The sequence below is a fragment of the Palaemon carinicauda genome, chromosome 1 (assembly GCF_036898095.1).
Source record: "Palaemon carinicauda isolate YSFRI2023 chromosome 1, ASM3689809v2, whole genome shotgun sequence".
Taxonomy (NCBI): domain Eukaryota; kingdom Metazoa; phylum Arthropoda; class Malacostraca; order Decapoda; family Palaemonidae; genus Palaemon; species Palaemon carinicauda.
This window is the reverse complement of record NC_090725.1, coordinates 331,750,763-331,769,161: the sequence shown is the minus strand read 5'-3', so window position 1 is coordinate 331,769,161 and position 18,399 is coordinate 331,750,763. Positions and strand designations below refer to the sequence as shown.

General features: G+C 42.8%; 1 protein-coding gene and 1 long non-coding RNA gene across 5 annotated transcripts in view; one reads left to right on the top strand and one right to left on the bottom strand.

The window, feature by feature from the left end:
- The window catches only part of LOC137658787 (soluble calcium-activated nucleotidase 1-like), a 117,184-nt gene extending 110,780 nt beyond the window's left edge, over positions 1-6,404 (top strand). For 3 of the 4 annotated variants that reach the window (XM_068393844.1, XM_068393830.1, XM_068393821.1), the window contains exon 8: positions 5,532-6,404. In XM_068393844.1, coding sequence (XP_068249945.1) covers positions 5,532-5,744 — 213 coding nt within the window. In that variant the 3' untranslated portion in view covers positions 5,745-6,404. The remainder of the gene's footprint in view (positions 1-5,531) is intronic. The other variant, XR_011047430.1, reaches the window with a different exon arrangement.
- On the bottom strand, positions 1,846-6,263 carry LOC137658802 (uncharacterized). The gene is made up of 3 exons (XR_011047433.1): positions 6,132-6,263; positions 4,661-4,800; positions 1,846-2,314 (listed from the first exon to the last, which is right to left on the bottom strand). It is a non-coding gene; the product is annotated as an uncharacterized lncRNA (long non-coding RNA).
- Positions 6,405-18,399: the final 11,995 nt, after the last annotated feature.

The window sequence follows — 18,399 nt, the reverse complement described above, 5'->3', positions numbered from 1 at the left end:
TCTCATAATCAGATATGAGCAATTCAATCCAGCGTGGTGGATTGTATCCTATCCCGGGATCACTTTCCATGCTGTAAGGAGAGGGGAGGGCTCACCTCTTCTTTCCTTTAAAGACAGTCTTGTTCGGATGAAAGCCTCTGGATGTCTATCTTTAACTTTTCTGGCAAAGGGAAAGTGTTCCTGTTGGACAGGTAGGCTAGTTAGGAGCAGTGTCCATAAGAAACAGTAAACAAGCCTCAACAGCCTTCCTTCTGGCAGAATAACCTTAATTTTGTTCCTGATTGTCTGAGCACCAAGCTGCTCTTGCCTCCCCTCTCACTTGCCCAACTATAACACCCTGATCACGTAGAAGACCAGACGATGACTTGGTTCGACACTGTAGGTCCTCAGGTGATTTGTACAGATCCTGAGTATTCTTCAATCCAAAAGTGTTGAAAGTCTCTTTGATTATCAGCTACTTTTCAATCTCACATATGCTGGTGCCAGTTTTTTTTTTGTCTATAATGCCTCTGTGGTGAACACTACTCGACAAGGCTGCAGTCAGTTTTAGCCTTAACAGGATGGTTAAGGCTCCAAGAGTGTGTTACAAGATGCCCATACCTTTTTCAGCTCAGACATGTACTCAGAGAGGCTGGCACTCTTTCAAGATTACGTAGTCCTGCCTTATGGTCAAGTTACACGGATCAGTAAAATTCTCCGTCCTCTAGAGTGGTATTCCTCAGTCTTCTTGTGGCAAATGAGACTATCCGCACGATACGAATTTGATGTCTTGATACCTATTGGTTTTGTCACATGCTGGGGGTGCTCCTATAGTCTCAGATATTGGTAGAGAGACATCTTTCAGGGTATCTATCCAGCTTATGTATGGGCTTGAGACCTTCCTGGCATAGAGAGGCAAAGTTCAGAGCCAGCCATGTAAGGTTTTTTCTTCAGATATACTGTAGACCACATGCGAGCCAGCAGAACCTATCACTGGTCTGGGGAGCCAAGACTTCAGTACCTAAGGTGACATAAACAGTAGTTCTTCTCCACTAGTGGTACTGAAGTCAGCTTTTTTCCTGGAAAAGAAAAACCATCGTCCAAAGGTACTTCTGATAGCTGCTGTTCCCATTAGAAGTCCACGGAAACGGTTTATTATTATTCACGCCCAAGAGCCTTGACCTGGAAACCACCACCACCTGTTTGGCTGCTGGTATCGGTGGTAGAGTCCTAGTGACAGCTTCCCCTCTTAATTGTCCGATTTTGGGAGACAAGGACGAATCTCGTCCTCTTGCACACTAGATAACAATGGTCAGAAACCAGGATCTATCAACATGCAGAGAAGTTGTATTCTCTGAAGGCTGAAAGGCAATTGAGTTTACAATGATCTACAAGAAAGGGGAGGCGGCCCTCAACCACCGGCAGGGTAACAACCTGGTTGTGGACTACACCTCGTTAAAAGATTTAACTTTAGTATTCCAGCTCTGCTGTCATCCTTCTCCAATGATAAAGATTGATGGTTTATATTTGTGTAGGAATAATCGTTCACTCATGTACATGCTAAGTCGTATACATTTTTTTTCATCCATATGAAAGTCAGTCAGGAGATTTCTGGGGTTACCGCCTAGCTCCTGTACAGGACCAAGTGGGGGGACACCAAGAAAAAAAATTAACCACCCAGTTTAGTTGTAACGGAACTTCCAATCCACCTAGAGTGACTCTCCCTAATCAATGGACGAGCGTTTGAATATCAAGTAGGAACAAATGACAATTTTAAAGTAATCTGTATTTTTCCTAGGTATACTAACTTAGTCCTTTAATCTAACTTCCGTCCTTAACAACCTCTCTCAGGCCTGGGCTGAAAAGTCCTGAGGATATTCCAGGTGGGTAAGGAGGCAAGGATCCTCGTTCCTACTTTTCACGAGTTGGTTTACCCCTCGCTAACCAAGTTTTAACAACCGTCTCCACCTTGCATTGAATCAAGTCTCCCAAATTAAAGGACTTGTATAGTTAGGAAAAATAAAAATTACATTTACAAAGTTGTGATATTTAGTAATGCCTGTATCTATATGAAAACCTCACCTTAATAGAAATTGGAAGTGCAAACTTCAATAAATCATGTCTATTATTTAATGATTTAAATAGGGCTTTTTTCCTTTTAATAAAAAATATATTTGAGTGTAACATTAAAAAATACCTGTAATTAAACATAACTGGTTTTAATCATCATTTATATTTACTTACGGCAACAAAGTCTGGAAAGTTTTTGCACTTATAATACTCTCTGGCATCCAAATTACAGTTGTGTTAACTTTATGGTCGTTTCCACTATTTCCTGAAAATCAAATATTACAAGTTAATTTTATTAATTGGGATAAGGAGAGCTATTATAAATATGTATATTATTTGTGCCAAATCTAGTGCAAAATTTGGGGATAAAAAAAAAGTTGATGCTTGATTCTTAATACTTTGGTTTGACTGCATATTTGGCAGACAAGCAATTTGATTTACAAAACAATTTTTTTTTTAAATATTGATAATTTCATAAGTAAGTATTAATTTTGCTGTTACAAACAAAAACGCTTCGAAATTGTGATTCAAGGTACTGGTTGATCCAGAAAAGCTCTCCCTTTGGGCTCACAAAGGATATACTGTTGTCAATGGTCGAGTCTGCCCCCTAATGTGCAGGTCTCAAAACATAATAGTAGCTGGTCTGGATACTTTTTTTTTCGTGTTTGTTGCCAGACGAGTCTGTGAGGTAATTAACTATAGTGTTTACCATGATAGGATTAGTTTGGACAAGACATCTAACATTTTTCAAGTTGTAAGTGGTTCTTTGCATAGCTTGCATTGACTAATGTCCTTGGTGTGGTCTGTATTGGTTTACATTTCATGGCCTATTAGAATGAACAAAAGAACACATTTACACAACTAAAAATACTAATTGCCTTGGAAACTGTGTATTCCAGAATGCCCATACAGCAATAAACAACATAGCAAAAATTGGGTGTTTTGTTATGACCTGGGAGAGGTACATGAGGTGGAAGCATGTGATGGAGGGGTCACTAGAAGGCCTAGAGGGAATAGACTGCCTACGGAAGGCTTGTCTACAATACTTCTCAGGGGAGGAAGGATCCGAAAGGTTGAGAAGCAACCCTGTGATTGCACTCCAGAAAGAGCTACACCATGAAGGAGGACTACTTCCATGAAGGCAGGTTATGCACTTGATTCCAGGACCTTCTATCTTTCGACTTTCGGTGATATGAAGATGAAGGGCATTGCTCTTGAGAGAACTGCCTGGGAGCAGTCTTCCTCCAAAGCCTCGAGGTTGGAAAAGGGCACAGAAGAGCTGACGGCCTTTAAAGTCAGGGCTGATGGAGGCTGCTGCTAGTGTCCAGCTGAAAGGGCCTATTTCAAACTTTCTTTCGAGGAACCAGTCGACCCCAAGGAGGTCCCCAGCAACCCCAAGGTATCAAGGCACACCTTTACAAGGAAGTCCCTAGTTTTCACCAGGGGAAACAGAAGGACCCCCTTGCCCCAAGGCTTGCCCAAGAGTTAAAGGGTCACAACTCTTCTCCTATTGTTCCCCAGAGAAAGCCAGTGGAAATAGGTCAGAAGGGAGAGAACCAGGGGTAGAAGAAGGAAGACTGGTCTTCTTTGACCTCTAAGGAGACTCCAAGGGGGAAGAATTGCTCTTCAACTTCTTCCACCTCCTGCTATGCCTTTGTCACTGGGAGGGCGACCACTCAACTCTCAGCATAAGGCATCCTCACACTGAAGCAATGTCCTCTGCCAGAGGGGCAAAGTTCTTGAGGATCAGTTATATGTTGCATCCTCGGGAAGGTACTGCAGGTTTTTGGCAGCGCCCTTAGTCATCCCCACATTTCCATCAGCATTCTCAACCAACACAAAAGGCAAACATACTGGAAAGTAAAAGAAAAAGCAATTTTATTGATGTTTTCTTCCAATATCCAGAGAGCTTGAGAGAATGTCCCTTCTCACCAACAGCTAAAATCAAAGAGTTGTCAATGAGCAAGCTAGGGGTTGGTTCTGTTGAATCTTTTAAATGCCATATTCCAGATTACTCTTATCATTCATTCTCCTATGTAAGGGATGAGGGCTTGTAGTGTCAGTGCGCAAGAACAAATAAATTATTACAGAAATTAAACATTAGTCATGCTATAACTCTGCTGTTTTGTACATCTTAGGTGCTCATATATTGTCTGCTAAAAGTAGCAGTCAGCTGACTGAAGAAAAGGCTGTGGATTCTCAGGCCTTCCCTCCTTGTAAAACCGGTTTTTACTACAGTACAAGTGTGGTACATAAGTATATTCTAGCAATTTTGATGTCATTATTTGACTAGAAAACTATATGCCAAAATGTTGACTACAAGGGTAAATTGTTTTAGGACACTTTTCCTTACTGACACTGTAGTTACCCCTAACCCAATCATTAATAGAGTAGAGACCCTGTATAGCGCATTAAAAGACAGATACACTATTGTATAATACATTTATGTGAAAGAAAGTGGTGGTGATAATATTGCCAGTATAAAGCTTTAATGTACTGTATTATGTGATTACACGACAATACATTCACTGCTATAGTCTAGTCTACATTTAAAGTATAATTACAGTTGTGAATATGTACGGGCAATGAAAAAAAATAAAAAACTCCTTACTTTGGAATCTTATTAACCAAGGAATTCCCCACCTGTGCGATGGGTCCAAAAGCAGTACTCGTTGATAAGGAGGGTGACTATACTTGAAATTACCTTGATGATTAAGTAGACAGGCCTTGTTGTTAGCTTGGGCTGATAACCTACAAAGGACAAATAAATAATTTACTTTTACAACTAAATAAGCTGTGTTAAATCAGGGAAAATGGAGAGTAAAAATTAAACATTTCAATTACATGTACAATGGATTGTATATATTTTAAAAGGAACCCTCTAAGAAAACCCAAGACAAGTAATCCCTCACTTTGTTTCTACCCAGCTGTTAAAAACTAGCGAGGCAGTTAGCAGTAGTGAACTAAAACTGCAATGATAGAAGAGACTCTTTAGCTATGGTAAGCAGCTCTTCTAGGAGAAGGACACACAAAATCAAACCATTGTTCTTTAGTCTTGGGTAGTGCCATAGCCTCTGTACCATGGTCTTCCACTGTCTTGGGTTAGAGTTCTCTTGTGCTTGAGGGTACACTCGGGCTCACCATTCTATCTTATTTCTCTTCCTCTTGTTTTGTTGAAGTTTTTATAGTTTATATAGGAGATATTTATTTTAATGTTACCCTTCTTAAAATATTTTATTTTTCCTTAAGTTTCCTTTCCTCACTGTGCTATTTTTCCTGTTGGAGCCCCTGGGCTTATAGCATCCTGCTTTTCCAATTAGGATTGTAGCCTAGTAAGTAATAATAATATTAATTATAAGTCACAAATGGGGTGGGGGGTCTTTAAACCAGTGATGGGTCTGTGATGATAAATTACCACATATTTATTAAAAATCATGTGCCTTACTATGCATTGTTATCATTCATTGTTTTTTCTTTAATAGGTACATCATGTTGGCGACAAGATTGACACACACGGTTTCTCCAGTTTCAAGTTCATTCCAGGCACAAGTGAAAGACTTATAGTGGCCCTAAAATCCGAAGAAGTAGATGGTAACGTATCATCTTACATTATGGCATTCAATACTGAAGGGAAGGTATTACTAAAGGAAACAAAAGTTGGCGATTATAAATTTGAAGGTATAGAATTTGTATAGAGGAAAAATTGTATATCTATGTATAAAGCCAGTGTTTAGTGTGTACATGTGTATTTATTTGAATGACAGTATTGATTTTTCGATGTCATAGTGCAAGCGACAAACTGAATTATGTGGTTGTGATTCCATGTAACATCTTTGTACTTGAGCAGATCAAGAGTGGAACATTTGTTTTCAACAATATGGTTTCCGTATTTTGGCATTAAATCTTAATAACTGCAAAAATGGTGTACTGTACCTGATGACTTGCCCTTAACCCTCTGGCGATCCCAGCTGTGAAAAAAATTGCCCCAGACTCACGACTTGTTTATTTTGTGGTCAGCTATGTTGAACTATGGTAGCATTGATCCCAGCTGTGAAAAAAAATTGGTTTGGCTCATGACTTACTTATTTTGCGGTCAGCTATGTTGAACTATGGTAGCATTGATCCAAGCTGTGAAAAAAATTGGTCTGGCTCACGACTTTATTTTACGGTCAGCTATGTTGAACTAAGGTAGCATTGATCTCAGCTGTGAAAAAAATTGGTCTGGCTCACGACTTACTTATTTTGCGGTCAGCTATGTTGAACTATGATAGCATTGATCCCAGCTGTGGAAAAAAAAATTGGTCAGGCTCACGACTTTATTTTACGGTCAGCTGTGTTGAACTGTGGTAGCATAACGAACAAAAGAATAAAGTTGAAAAGAAAATGAAAATTATAGCTACATAAAGTCATCAGATCCTCAGAGGATTAGGAATTTGAAAGACTATCATTACTGCTGTTTTATTTTACAATATTTTTGTCAGTAAATTCATTAAATTTTTATTTAATTGTGTGTGAATAATTTGTGGGCTTTCTATGGTTTTTGAAAAGTTTATATTTGTTGAAGACATTGATTTTGAAATTGTGCAATGACAGAGTATTATAGAATGATACTTTGCCTACTAGAAATTGTTTTTTACTTCTGTGTTGAAAGGTGCAAAATAAAATATTTTGAAAAATTTTATCCTTTTTAAGTGGATGAATAGCTAAATTGTTATTCCTTATAATTTACATAAGATATCACTATATCAATTTTACTTCTGTTATATTTTACCCAGAAACATTACTTAAAATAACAGTATTTATATTTGATAGATAAATATATAACCAAAACTGTTCCTGAATCGGAGAGTTCATTACACCACAATTATTATTATTTATGATTATGATGACCATTTACACTTAAGGTTTCTAACTGGTAAAAGTAAGAGGTTTAACAGTTGCTTTTCTTTAAAAATTACCTGGAAATTCTCTATAAGACAATTTTCTCATGTGGAACTATTTCAAGCAGGCTGTCAACTTACGGGATAAATTAAATTATATAATAACCATGTTGGAAGTACTTTACAACAACATTATGGAATTTTATTTTAATGCAAATTAGTCTTAACATTTTAATTGGTAATTGCATATTTTTTTTATTAAAGTTTTTCACTTTAATCAATTGTGAAAGATCAACAAAAACTTAATTTAAATATATGTGAAGATTTGTTGTAATTTCCCAAGTTTAATCCCTTATTAGAACCTTGACTATCTGGTTGTCCGATATTTTAAAGGGTTTTCTTGATTAACTTGTTAAAAGTTTCTTCTTTAAGGTGATGATTTCAAAGCTTGCTCTTCATTTTAATGAACTAGTTATTCTTTAAAGCTTGATTACTGTTGTACCGCATTTGTCATAATATTGTATGACCTTGATGTACATGAGGGTAAAGGAGTCATTTAATTTTACATGTACTTTAAGGGACACATTATGCATCCAGCCTGTCAAATCTGAAAATCTTGGTGGCACTTGCAGACAATAACTCAGTTCGTAATAGTTGGCTAAAGGTTACATAAGCTCAAGGGTTAAAATTCAACGTTAGCAACTCATATCAGGACGCAATGTTGACCAGTCATGGACTACTCCTTGATATGACAAATTCGTTGATAATTTGTATTTTTCCTAACTGTACAAAGCTCAGCTATTTATTAGGGGTTATACTTTCGGCGGAGCTAAAATGGCGAGCCATTAAAATTTACCAAGGGTTAACTACCCACACTGCTAGTTAGTGGGGGGGTAAGGGGGGTAGCTTACTACCACTCCCCCTCACACACCTGTGATTTAGCTCACTTTCCTTAGAGGTAGGACTTCAAGGGGGATAAGGCTGGCAGGCATTTGTATAAATAGCTAAGGTTTGTATAGTTAGGAAAAATACAAATTATCTACGAATTTGTCATTTGTTCCGTAACTGGAATACAAACCACGCTATTTATTAGGGGCGACTCACCCATTAGGAAGGGTGGACATCCCTGCCAGTCTGGCTTTTGGCTTTACCTGGGGGCTCCTTATCTGAGTATATTAGTACTCAAAAATAAGGAGTCCCTGCGCCTCGCTAAAACCGTACTATGCAAGGTCCGTGGCCAATGCAAGCTGTGTGTTGAGACATGCAGAAGTGTGACTGTCTAGGTAAAGTTGTTCCGAGTCTATTGTAGGAAAAACTGTATAACCAAGACTTTCCCAATACCACCTCGTTAGGGTATGGGGATGCAACAGTATTAGCTTAATACTAGGTACACAAGGGAGCATGGTTTACCTGCAGTGGTTTGAGGTCAGCTTATGCAGAGAACCCAGGATGCTGCTTTCCCCACGAGAGGGTAGGATGAAAAAAAGAATAAGAGCCAGTCAAATCTTTTCATTCATGCAGACTAAAACCGGGTAACAGTGCCCTCAACCTTCTGCTACTTGTCCAATAAGGAGCTTGAGGTATACAACCAGCTGTTGTGCACCCACCACAGGACCGATAGAGATCGTATCGAGACCTGTGGGTCACGTCTTGCAGGAGAAAGGTTGTGAAAGTCACCGGGAACATTCACATCCTTTCTTGTAAAACCTGTGTCACAGAGTAATCTGCTTAGAAGGATCAGGGGCATAGCTATGCCCCCAACATAGTGAGTCATCATGTTGAGATGATGTTTTGGTGATTCTCCTTTAGTCTCTCCCAGTGCTGATGACAAGAGAAGGGATCCGGGTGGGCTGTTGCCGTTCTCTTAAGGTAGAGTCTCATACCTTACCCTGGGTACAGTAACGGATGATCTGGATCGTCCGTTACCGAGTGGAGACTTGTGTAGGATCCGTCACCTCTGGCGACATACTCGGCGACGAAACTGAACATTGCCTTTCGCCCTTCTCATTAATGGGCAATGTCTAAAGAGAGAACATGAAGTTCCTTGACTCGTATGGCTGCTGTCAGTGTGTAGGAACATCGTCTTCTTAAACCAGGTGAAAATTTTTTGCCTGGTGAAGTGGAACATAAGGCGGTCTCTTTAGAGACCGGAGAATTTGAACTATGTTCCGAGAGGAAGGTTTCAATTCCGACTGGAGAAAGGCAAGTTGTAAGTCCGTATGAGTTAAGAAAGGTCTAGTGATGAGAGGATGTCCCTTCCTTTCAGTTTGAAGGCGAGGCTCAAGATTGAGTGATCGTCTTTACCTGTTGAAACTGAAAAGGGGATCTTTTCCTCTTGCATATACTCGAGGATTCTGCTATTGCTGGAATAGAAGTATCGAGTGGAGAGACACTTTCCCATGACTCCAACCACACAAGATATTATACTAGTATGCCTGGTAGACTGATGCTGAGGAATTCCTCAGATATCTAGACAACCTTTTCGTAACTTATTGCGAAAAGCCTCTGTGGGAGAGGTACTGGGTAGTCTCCAGGCGTACAATCATAGCAAAGCTATACCTTGTGGTAGGTGTCGAAGTGGGTTGTCTGTGATGTGGAAAGGGTTCTCTTGAAGAGACTATCAGGAGCTGCTGGTTTGGAAACCGTTCTGCGTAATGCCATAACGGAGCTATGAGAGTCCTTGAGAGGCTGACCGATGTTCTAGCCTTCTTGAGTTCCCTTCTCCAGACAAATCAGGGACGAGACGTAAATGTCGTTGTACCTACCGTTGTTGGACTTTTTTTTTTTTTTTTTTGCCAGAGAGCCTTGGGGTCTAGGGCTGGGGAGCAACGGCAGCCTGAGGTTCAGGGGCGTTGCGAACCGATCCCTAGTTGGAGGACCCCGTAAAGTCGGGACTTTGTCGGCTACAAGGTAATCCAAAGACCATTCGGTATACCTTATCGGAGATATTGTGCACAGATTGTCGGCGAGAACATTCCTCTAGTCTGGAATGAAGCGGGCTGATAGTGGCACTGAATGGACTTTGGCCCATCTTAGTGTTTATACTGTTAGATGGGAAGAGGCTGCAAGCAAGTTCCTTCTTGCTTGTCGATGTGAACCTCTATGTGGTGTGTGGTATTGTCGCCCATCACATCACTGAGTGGTCTGTTATGAACCGATGAGGCTGCTGAAGGACCGGAAAGTTGGCCTTCATCTCTAAAGACATTTAAGTGAAGGTACTTTTGGACTATCCAGAGGGCTGAGGTCGTGTGGTGCAGAACTATGGGCCCTCCTCTCTTCTTTCTATGAGTTCTAAGCACAGCATCGAGTCCAAGGGGTGGAGAAGGTTATACTACTCCGTAGATTCTCGACTGACACCCATCCCTTGAGGTTCGTCCAAACTTCTGGTCCCATGGGGATCAGAATGTCAGGGGGATCAAGGGCCTGATTCCAATCGGACTCTCACTCTGGGATGGGAGTTCTTCTCGTTTTGAGAAAGTTTTGTGGAGATTGGTGTCTAGAATCATTCCCACATACACCAGTCTTCTGGGAGGGAAGTAGGGAAGACTTCCCACAGGTTTACCTTGACCACTGGATCTTGGTAAAAAGACTTCAGAAGTTTCGGTGCTAATGCAAGGTTGCGAATGAGAATAATGAAACAGAAATGAGAGAAGAAAATGTTGAATATCTAACGAATATAGATATTAATGAAGCAGGTATTGTCAAGGCTATAAACGAAATTAAAAATGTATCGGCAGCCGGACCAGATGGAGTTCCAGCGATTTTGTTAAAAAAAACTGCAAACACTATCGCGAAGCCGCTTGCAATACTGCTAAGACAAAGTGTAGATATGAGCGAGATATATGTTAAACATAAATTAGCTTATATAACCCCTATCTTCAAAAGTGGATCAAGACTAGAGGCAAGCAATTATAGACCTGTTTGTCTAACATCACATATTATGAAAGTGTATGAGAGGGTAATAAAAAAGAAAATAATGGATCATTTGGTCAAAAATAATCTGTTTAATATTGGTCAACACGGTTTTGTGCCTGGAAAAAGTACACAAACCCAACTGATAGCACACTATGAAAACATATACAAAAATATGATAAGTGAAAAAGACACAGATGTGATCTATCTAGATTTTGCAAAAGCCTTTGACAAGGTAGACCACAATATATTAAAGAAAAAAATGAGAAAGCATAATATTGTGGGAAAGATAGGAAAATGGGTAAAAGAATTCCTGCAAAACAGAAAACAGATAGTGGTTGCAAATGACGAGAAATCGGATGAAGCTCAGGTAATATCTGGCGTGCCACAAGGTACGGTTTTAGCTGCACTGCTGTTTGTTATTATGATCTCAGACATAGACTGCGATGTTGAAAACTCTGTAGTGAGAAGTTTCGCCGATGACACAAGAATAAGTAGAGAAATTACTTGTGATGAAGATAGGAACTCACTAAAAAGAGATCTAAACAAAATATATGAATGGGCGGAGATAAATAGGATGGTATTTAACTCCGATAAATTCGAATCAATGAATTATGGAAACAGAGAAGGAATGGTATATGCATACAAGGGACCTAATAACGAGACAATCACAAACAAGGAAGCAATTAAAGACCTTGGTGTAATGTTAAATAGGAATATGTTATGCAACGGCCAAATAGCAACACTGTTGGCTAAATGTAAAGCAAAAATGGGAATGTTACTCAGACACTTTAAAACAAGAAAAGCTGAACACATGATTATGCTTTACAAAACTTATGTACGTAGTACACTCGAGTACTGCAATGTGATATGGTACCCACACTACCAAATGGATATTGCACAAATAGAGAGTGTACAAAGGTCCTATACTGCAAGAATAGAAGAAGTTAAGGACCTTGACTACTGGGAAAGACTGCAAATTTTAAAACTATACAGTCTAGAAAGGAGAAGAGAACGCTACATGATAATACAAGCATGGAAGCAAATAGAAGGAATTACTGAAAACATCATGGAGCTAAAAATATCAGAAAGAGCAAGCTGAGGTAGATTAATAGTGCCAAAAAATATACCAGGAAAACTAAGGAAGGCGCACACAACATTAATCCACTACGTACCAGCATCGATAATGCAGCGACTATTTAATGTACTGCCAGCCCATCTAAGAAACATATCAGGAGTGAGCGTAGATGTGTTTAAGAATAAGCTCGATAAATACCTAAGATGCATCCCAGACCATCCAAGACTGGAAGATGCAAAATACACCGGAAGATGCATTAGCAACTCTCTGGTGGATATACGAGGTGCCTCACACTGAGGGACCTGGGGGAACCCAAACAAAAAATAAGGCAATAAGGATAAGGTAAGGCCACCGAGTCTGATAAGGTCAGTCAGTCGTCCCTAAACGGAGGAGACGGAAGCCGATCCTGTGAGACCAGAATGGGTGTAGTGGAAAGACCGAAGCACAGTGCCCTGAACTGGTGTTTCTTGTTTGTCTAGACTGAATCTTCCAACCTTCCTAGATGGATGGTTTGGGCCTGGAAGTATGTGTCCTTTAGGTCCAGTGTGCAAATGAAGACCTGAGGTCTTAGCCCTTGTCTCAACTCCAACATGGTGTGGACATCGACCCAAAGGGACAGCTCCTTACGGATCCTTTCACATAGGAGATTGTTGACACTTGGGTTTTGACTCGTGGCGTAAAGGATCAGATGCGATACCCTGTGTAAGGATTCTTCCCCCCAGAGAGAATTCCTTTAACTGACAGAAGGAAGGCAATGCGTAACCCTACCGTGCGCCCTGATGGGATTGATGCTATTCCTTAAAGCAGAATCAGTCTGGCGAATGTTAATCAATGGTTAACGGTTGGGTATCGTGGTTACTGGGCAGTTGGAGAGTCCTCGCAAGTAGTCCCCTGTCGACAAGCTGCCGATCACTTTAGTAGATTGGTGTGATGGCGAATGGCCAGTAGCAAGAAGAATGTTATATACCTTCTGATCTAGGGAACTACAGGCAGAGATTGACTAGTAAGTCCGAGTCACTAACTGTTGGCGAATTGTCGATGATCAGTGAATCAGCGGTCTGTGAGCCGAGGATGGTAACTGACAGGGAGATGAAGGCTGTATGGTCAGTCAGCCAAGGTAGGTTGGCGATAAATGAGTTGGTAATCTGCTTTAAGGGCCCTGAGAGACAGCAGAATGGTTTAATGATAGTCAGTTGGTGATGGTAAGCCACTGATGATCAGCGATCGATCGCGAACCGGTAATTGGCGAGATAGAGATCAGCAAGCTAACTATGGTCCCTCCTGGTTGGTCAGAGATGAGCAAGCTGACTATGGTCCCTCCTGGTTGGTCAGAGATCAGCAAGCTGATGATGAGCTGGTCAGAGATCAGCGAGCTGAGTTCGATGGTCGAAGAAAGATGAGCTGCCCATTGGTGATCTAATGATCAGCAAGCTGATGACTGGTTATTGACTAGAAATCTGTGATTGGCATGCTAGCAATCAGAGATCGTTAGTCATTGGAGGGACTAGAGGTCAATGATCAGAGCTGAGCTAGCAGTTGGCGATCTGGTGAACGGCGAGCTAACGATCAGCAAACAGTGATCGAGAGATCAGTCTGTTGATGCTTTCTTAATTGCTGACGGTGGTGTCAAGAACAAAAACTTCAGAAGAGACAGGGACCAAGGATTCCCCATTTTGATTCCCCTTGGAAGATGGAATCTTCGGGATCTTGAATCCTTCTGTGAAGCCTCTTTCCTCTTTTCCCGGCGGCCATGTTATACGTTTGCGGGGAGAGGAATGGGGCAATGGTGACCTGTCCAAAAAGTTTTTATTCCTTTTTTCTGCGTATTGCGCAAGTGTGCAGGAGAGTACTGGAGCGATGGCACACAGGATGATGCTGGTGCTCAGTTTCTGGTGAAGCGCAGTTTCCGGTGAATGTGCAGAAGAGCGCTGGAGAACAGGCAAGCGCTGGCTCTTTGGCAAGAGCTGGCGCATTGGTGAGCACTGGCGCATTGGATCTGAGACCGCAACTGTGCAGGAGAGCGCAGAAGAGCAGCGCTGGCTCTTTGTGAAGAGTTGGCGCATTGGCGAGCGGAAGTGAGCAGGAGGGTGCTGGATATGAGAGCGCAGGTGAGCACTGGCGCGCAGTAAGGCACTGTGTACAGTTTTGTGCAGTCTCCCTAGAATGGGCAGAAGCGCGTGACTGGTTGCGCAAGGGCGGGTGTATTGGCACGCGCGAGGAAGACTATTGGTGCTGGCGCGGGCACGCGGAAGACTGCTAAAGACTGTTGGTGCTAGCGTGCGCGGGGGGAAGACTGCGGGTGCAGGCACGCGGAAGACTGTTGGTGCTGGCGCGCGCATAAGCGCGGGCGCGTAGGAAAGCACTGGCGCGCAGGTGCAGGAGATTGTTGGCGAGCAGGAACGATCCCATGAAGAGTACAGGACTGAAGTCCAAGGACTAACTGTAGCGTAAGGTAGTGCTGGTAGGTCAGCTGGCAAGACGACCAGGAACTGGGATGAGCCCTTTGGAAGGGCGAACATCCATTGATGGCGACTGTAAAAGGTCCACAGAAGAGTCCAGGACTGAAGTCCAAGGACTAACTGCAGCGTAAGGTTGCGCTGGTAGGTCGGTAGGTCGGCAGGTCAGCTGGAAGGACGATCAGGAACTGGGATGTGCCTTTTGGAAGGGCAAACATCCACCGATGGCGACCGTGAAAGGTCCATAGAGGAGTCCAGGACCAAAGTCCAGGGACTAAGCTGCAGCGCAAGTTTGTGCTGGTAGGTCTGCTGGTAGGACGATCAGGAACTGATGACGCCCCTGAGGGCCGGTGGACCAGCAAGCTGACCTTAGCAGTAGTGATCCTCCGAAGAGGAGTCTCTGTGAGTGGCCCCTCTCATGAGAGAGGTGATCACTTCGCAGGAGAGACTTGCCTAAGACTATGCTCCGCCCCCGAAGGAAGTGAGACTCAGCAAGGGGGGAGTGTCGTCTAGGCGAAGACAGCAACAGCAGTCGGAGTCTGTTAAGTGATTAAGATGCAGGCAGTTCTTCCTCAGAAGAGGCAAACAACCTTCCTCGAAGATGAAGTGCTGATCAGGTGTTGCCACGGGCGTACTCCTGAGAGAAGGGATGATGCCCATGAGGGCCGGTGGATCACCAAGCCGACCTTCAACACAGCGAGTCTCTGAAGAGGAGTCTCTATGAGTGGCTCCTCTCGCGAACGAGAGAGGTGAACACTTCGCGGGAGAGACTTGCCTAAGACTATGCTCTGCCCCTGAAGGAAGAGAGACTTAACAAGGGGAGAGAGTAGTCTAGGCGAAAGCAGCAACAGCAGTCGGAGTCAATGAAATTCTCCCTCGGAAGGGAGAAACAACCTCACACCTGGGGAGGAAACTTTCCCTCGGAAGGGAAAGTTGTCCAACCCCTTGAGGCAAACCACCTGGTAGCGTTCTAAGATGATCTGAAGTGCTGATCATGTTGTCACGGGCATACATCTAAGAGAAGGGATGACGTCCCTCAGGGGATGACGCCCATGATGACGTCCCTCAGGGGATGACACCCATGATGACGTCCTCTGAGGGATGGCAGTGACAGCAGATTCCCCAGGCATGAACAGAACAGCTCTGCTTCGTCGGCACTCTTAGTCGAACGAAGAAAACGGCATAGCTAACTGAGGAAAAATAAAAATTTTGTAACAGAAAAATCCCTAGGGAGGAACTCCGAAGAGGACCACCGAGGGAACAACATAGAATAAGTATTGCGCCCTCCCTTCCCCAGTCGACATCCACGGGAGAAGGGGGAGCGGAGTAACTGTAATAAAAACATGAATTACAATTATTTAAATCAGCTAAGAATATTCACTAATATGATATTTTGATTATAAAATAAATTTTTGAATATACTTACCCGGTGAATATATGATAGCTGACGTCTCCGACGGCTCGACAGATTCCCAAAAACTCGCGAGCGATCGCCATGAAGGTAGCGGGTGTGCCCACCAGCGCCAACTATCGGCCAGATACCGCATATACATGTAAACAGCTCCAGTTCTTCTCATCCCGCTGGGTCTCTATCGGGGAGGAAGGGGGGACCTTTAATTTATATATTCACCGGGTAAGTATATTCAAAAATTTATTTTATAATCAAAATATCATTTTTAAATATTAAACTTAGCCGGTGAATATATGATAGCTGATTCACACCCACGGTGGTGGGTAGAGACCAGTATCAATACAGTTTACGGCGTATATGCTTAGAGTTTTTGACAGTTATATCATAACAAAACCCAAATAAATATAGGTACCTGGTAAGGAAGCTGACTCTAACGATTACTCTGCCTTGTTAGTCCGCTTTCCTCACGAAGCCCAGCCATCCTCTCAGGATGCTGAAAGACTCCCAGGAGCTGAAGTATCCAGGGCGACAACCCATACAACAGGACCTCATCAAAACCCTTAATCTGGGCGCTCTCAAGAAATGACATTTGACCACCCGCCAAATCAAAAAGGATGCGAAAGGCTTCTTAGCCTTCCGTATAACCCAATTAAAAACACTTCAAGAGAAGATTAAAAGGATATTGGAATTAAGGGAATGTAGTGGTAGAACCCTAACCCACTACTGCACTCGCTGCAACGAATGGACCCAGTGTGTAGCAGTCCTCATAAAGAGTCTGGACATCTTTTAAGTAAAATGACGCGAATACCGACTTGCTTCTCCAAAAGGTCGCGTCCATAATACTTCGCAGAGATCTGTTTTGCTTAAAGGCCACGGAAGTTGCTATAGTTCTTACTTCGTGCGTCTTAACCTTAAGCAAGCAACGGTCTTTTTCACTCAAGTGAGAATGAGCCTCTCGGATTAAAAATCTAATAAAATACGACAAAGCATTTTAGACATAGGCAATGATGGCTTCTTAACTGAGCACCACAAGGCCTCAGATCCACCTCGTAAGGATTTGGTACGAGCTAAATAAAACTTAAGAGCTCTAACTGGACACAGTACTCTTTCAAGCTCGTTGCCTACGATCTCTGATAGGCAAGGTATATCAAATGACTTAGGCCAATGACGAGAAGGCAGTTCATTTTTGGCCAAGAAACCAAGCTGAAGTGAACATGTGGCTTTATCTGTGGAAAAGCCGATGTTCCTACTGAAGGCATGGATCTCACTGACCCTTTTAGCCGAAGCCAAGCACACTAAGAAAAGCGTCTTGAGGGTGAGATCCTTCAGGGAGGCTGAATGTAATGGCTCAAACCTGTCGGACATTAGGAACCTTAGGACCACGTCTAAGTTCCATCCAGGAGTTGCCATACGATGCTCCTTAGAGGTCTCGAAAGACTTAAGGAGATCTTGGAGATCTTTATTATTGGAAAGATCTAAGCCTCTATGTCTGAATACAGACGCCAACATGCTCCTGTAGCCCTTAATAGTGGGCGCTGAGAGGGAGCGAACATTTCTCAGATGTAGGAGAAAGTCTGCGATTTGGGCTACAGAGGTACTGGAAGAGGAAATAGATGATGACTTGCACCAGTCTCTAAAGACTTCCCACTTTGACTGGTATACTTTGATGGTAGAAGCTCTCCTAGCTCTCGCAATCGCTCTGGCTGCCTCCTTCGAAAATCCTCGAGCTCTTGAGAGTCTTTCGATAGTCTGAAGGCAGTCAGACGAAGCGCGGGGAGGCTTTGATGAAGATCCCTTACGTGGCTGCCGTAAGAGATCCATCCATAAAGGTAGACTCCTTGGAACGTCTACCAGCCATTGAAGTACCTCTGTGAACCACTCTCTCGCGGGCCAGAGTGGAGCAACCAATGTCAACCTGGTCCCTTCGTGAGAGGTGAACTTCTGCAGCACCTTGTCTAGGATCTTGAAAGGTGGAAAGGCATAAACGTCCAGGTGAGACCAGTCCAGCAGGAAAGCGTCTATGTGGGCTGCCTCTGGATCTGGAACTGGAAAGCAGTAAGTCGAGAGCCTCTTTGTCAGAGAGAGTCGCAAAAAGATCTATGGTGGGTTGACCCCATGTCATCCATACCTTCTCGCACACAGTCTTATGTAACGTCCACTCCATGGAGATGACTTGTCCTCTTCTGCTGAGGCCGTCCGCCAAGACATTCATTTTCCTTGCACAAATCTCGCCAAAGGAGAGATGTTACATGCCTTAAATGGAGTTCCTTCTGATCCGTGGATCAAAGACCCGAGCCTTCCAGACTGTCCAGTGGAGCTCCCTAACCCAAATCCGATGCATCTGAAAACAACACATGGTTTGGGTTCTTGATCGCAAGAGAAAGACCTTCTCGAAGTCTGATGTTGCTGTCCCACCAAGTCAGACATGTCTAGACTGAGTTGGAGATTGGGAAAGAGATACTCACTAAGCCCTTCTCCTTGTTCCAATGTTTTAGGTGAAATGGGAAAGGGCATAGGTTGAGTCTCCCCAGTGAGATAAACTACTCCAGCGATGAAAGAGTTCCCACGAGGCTAGTTCAAACTCTTACAGAGCAACTGTTTTTCTCTTGCAAG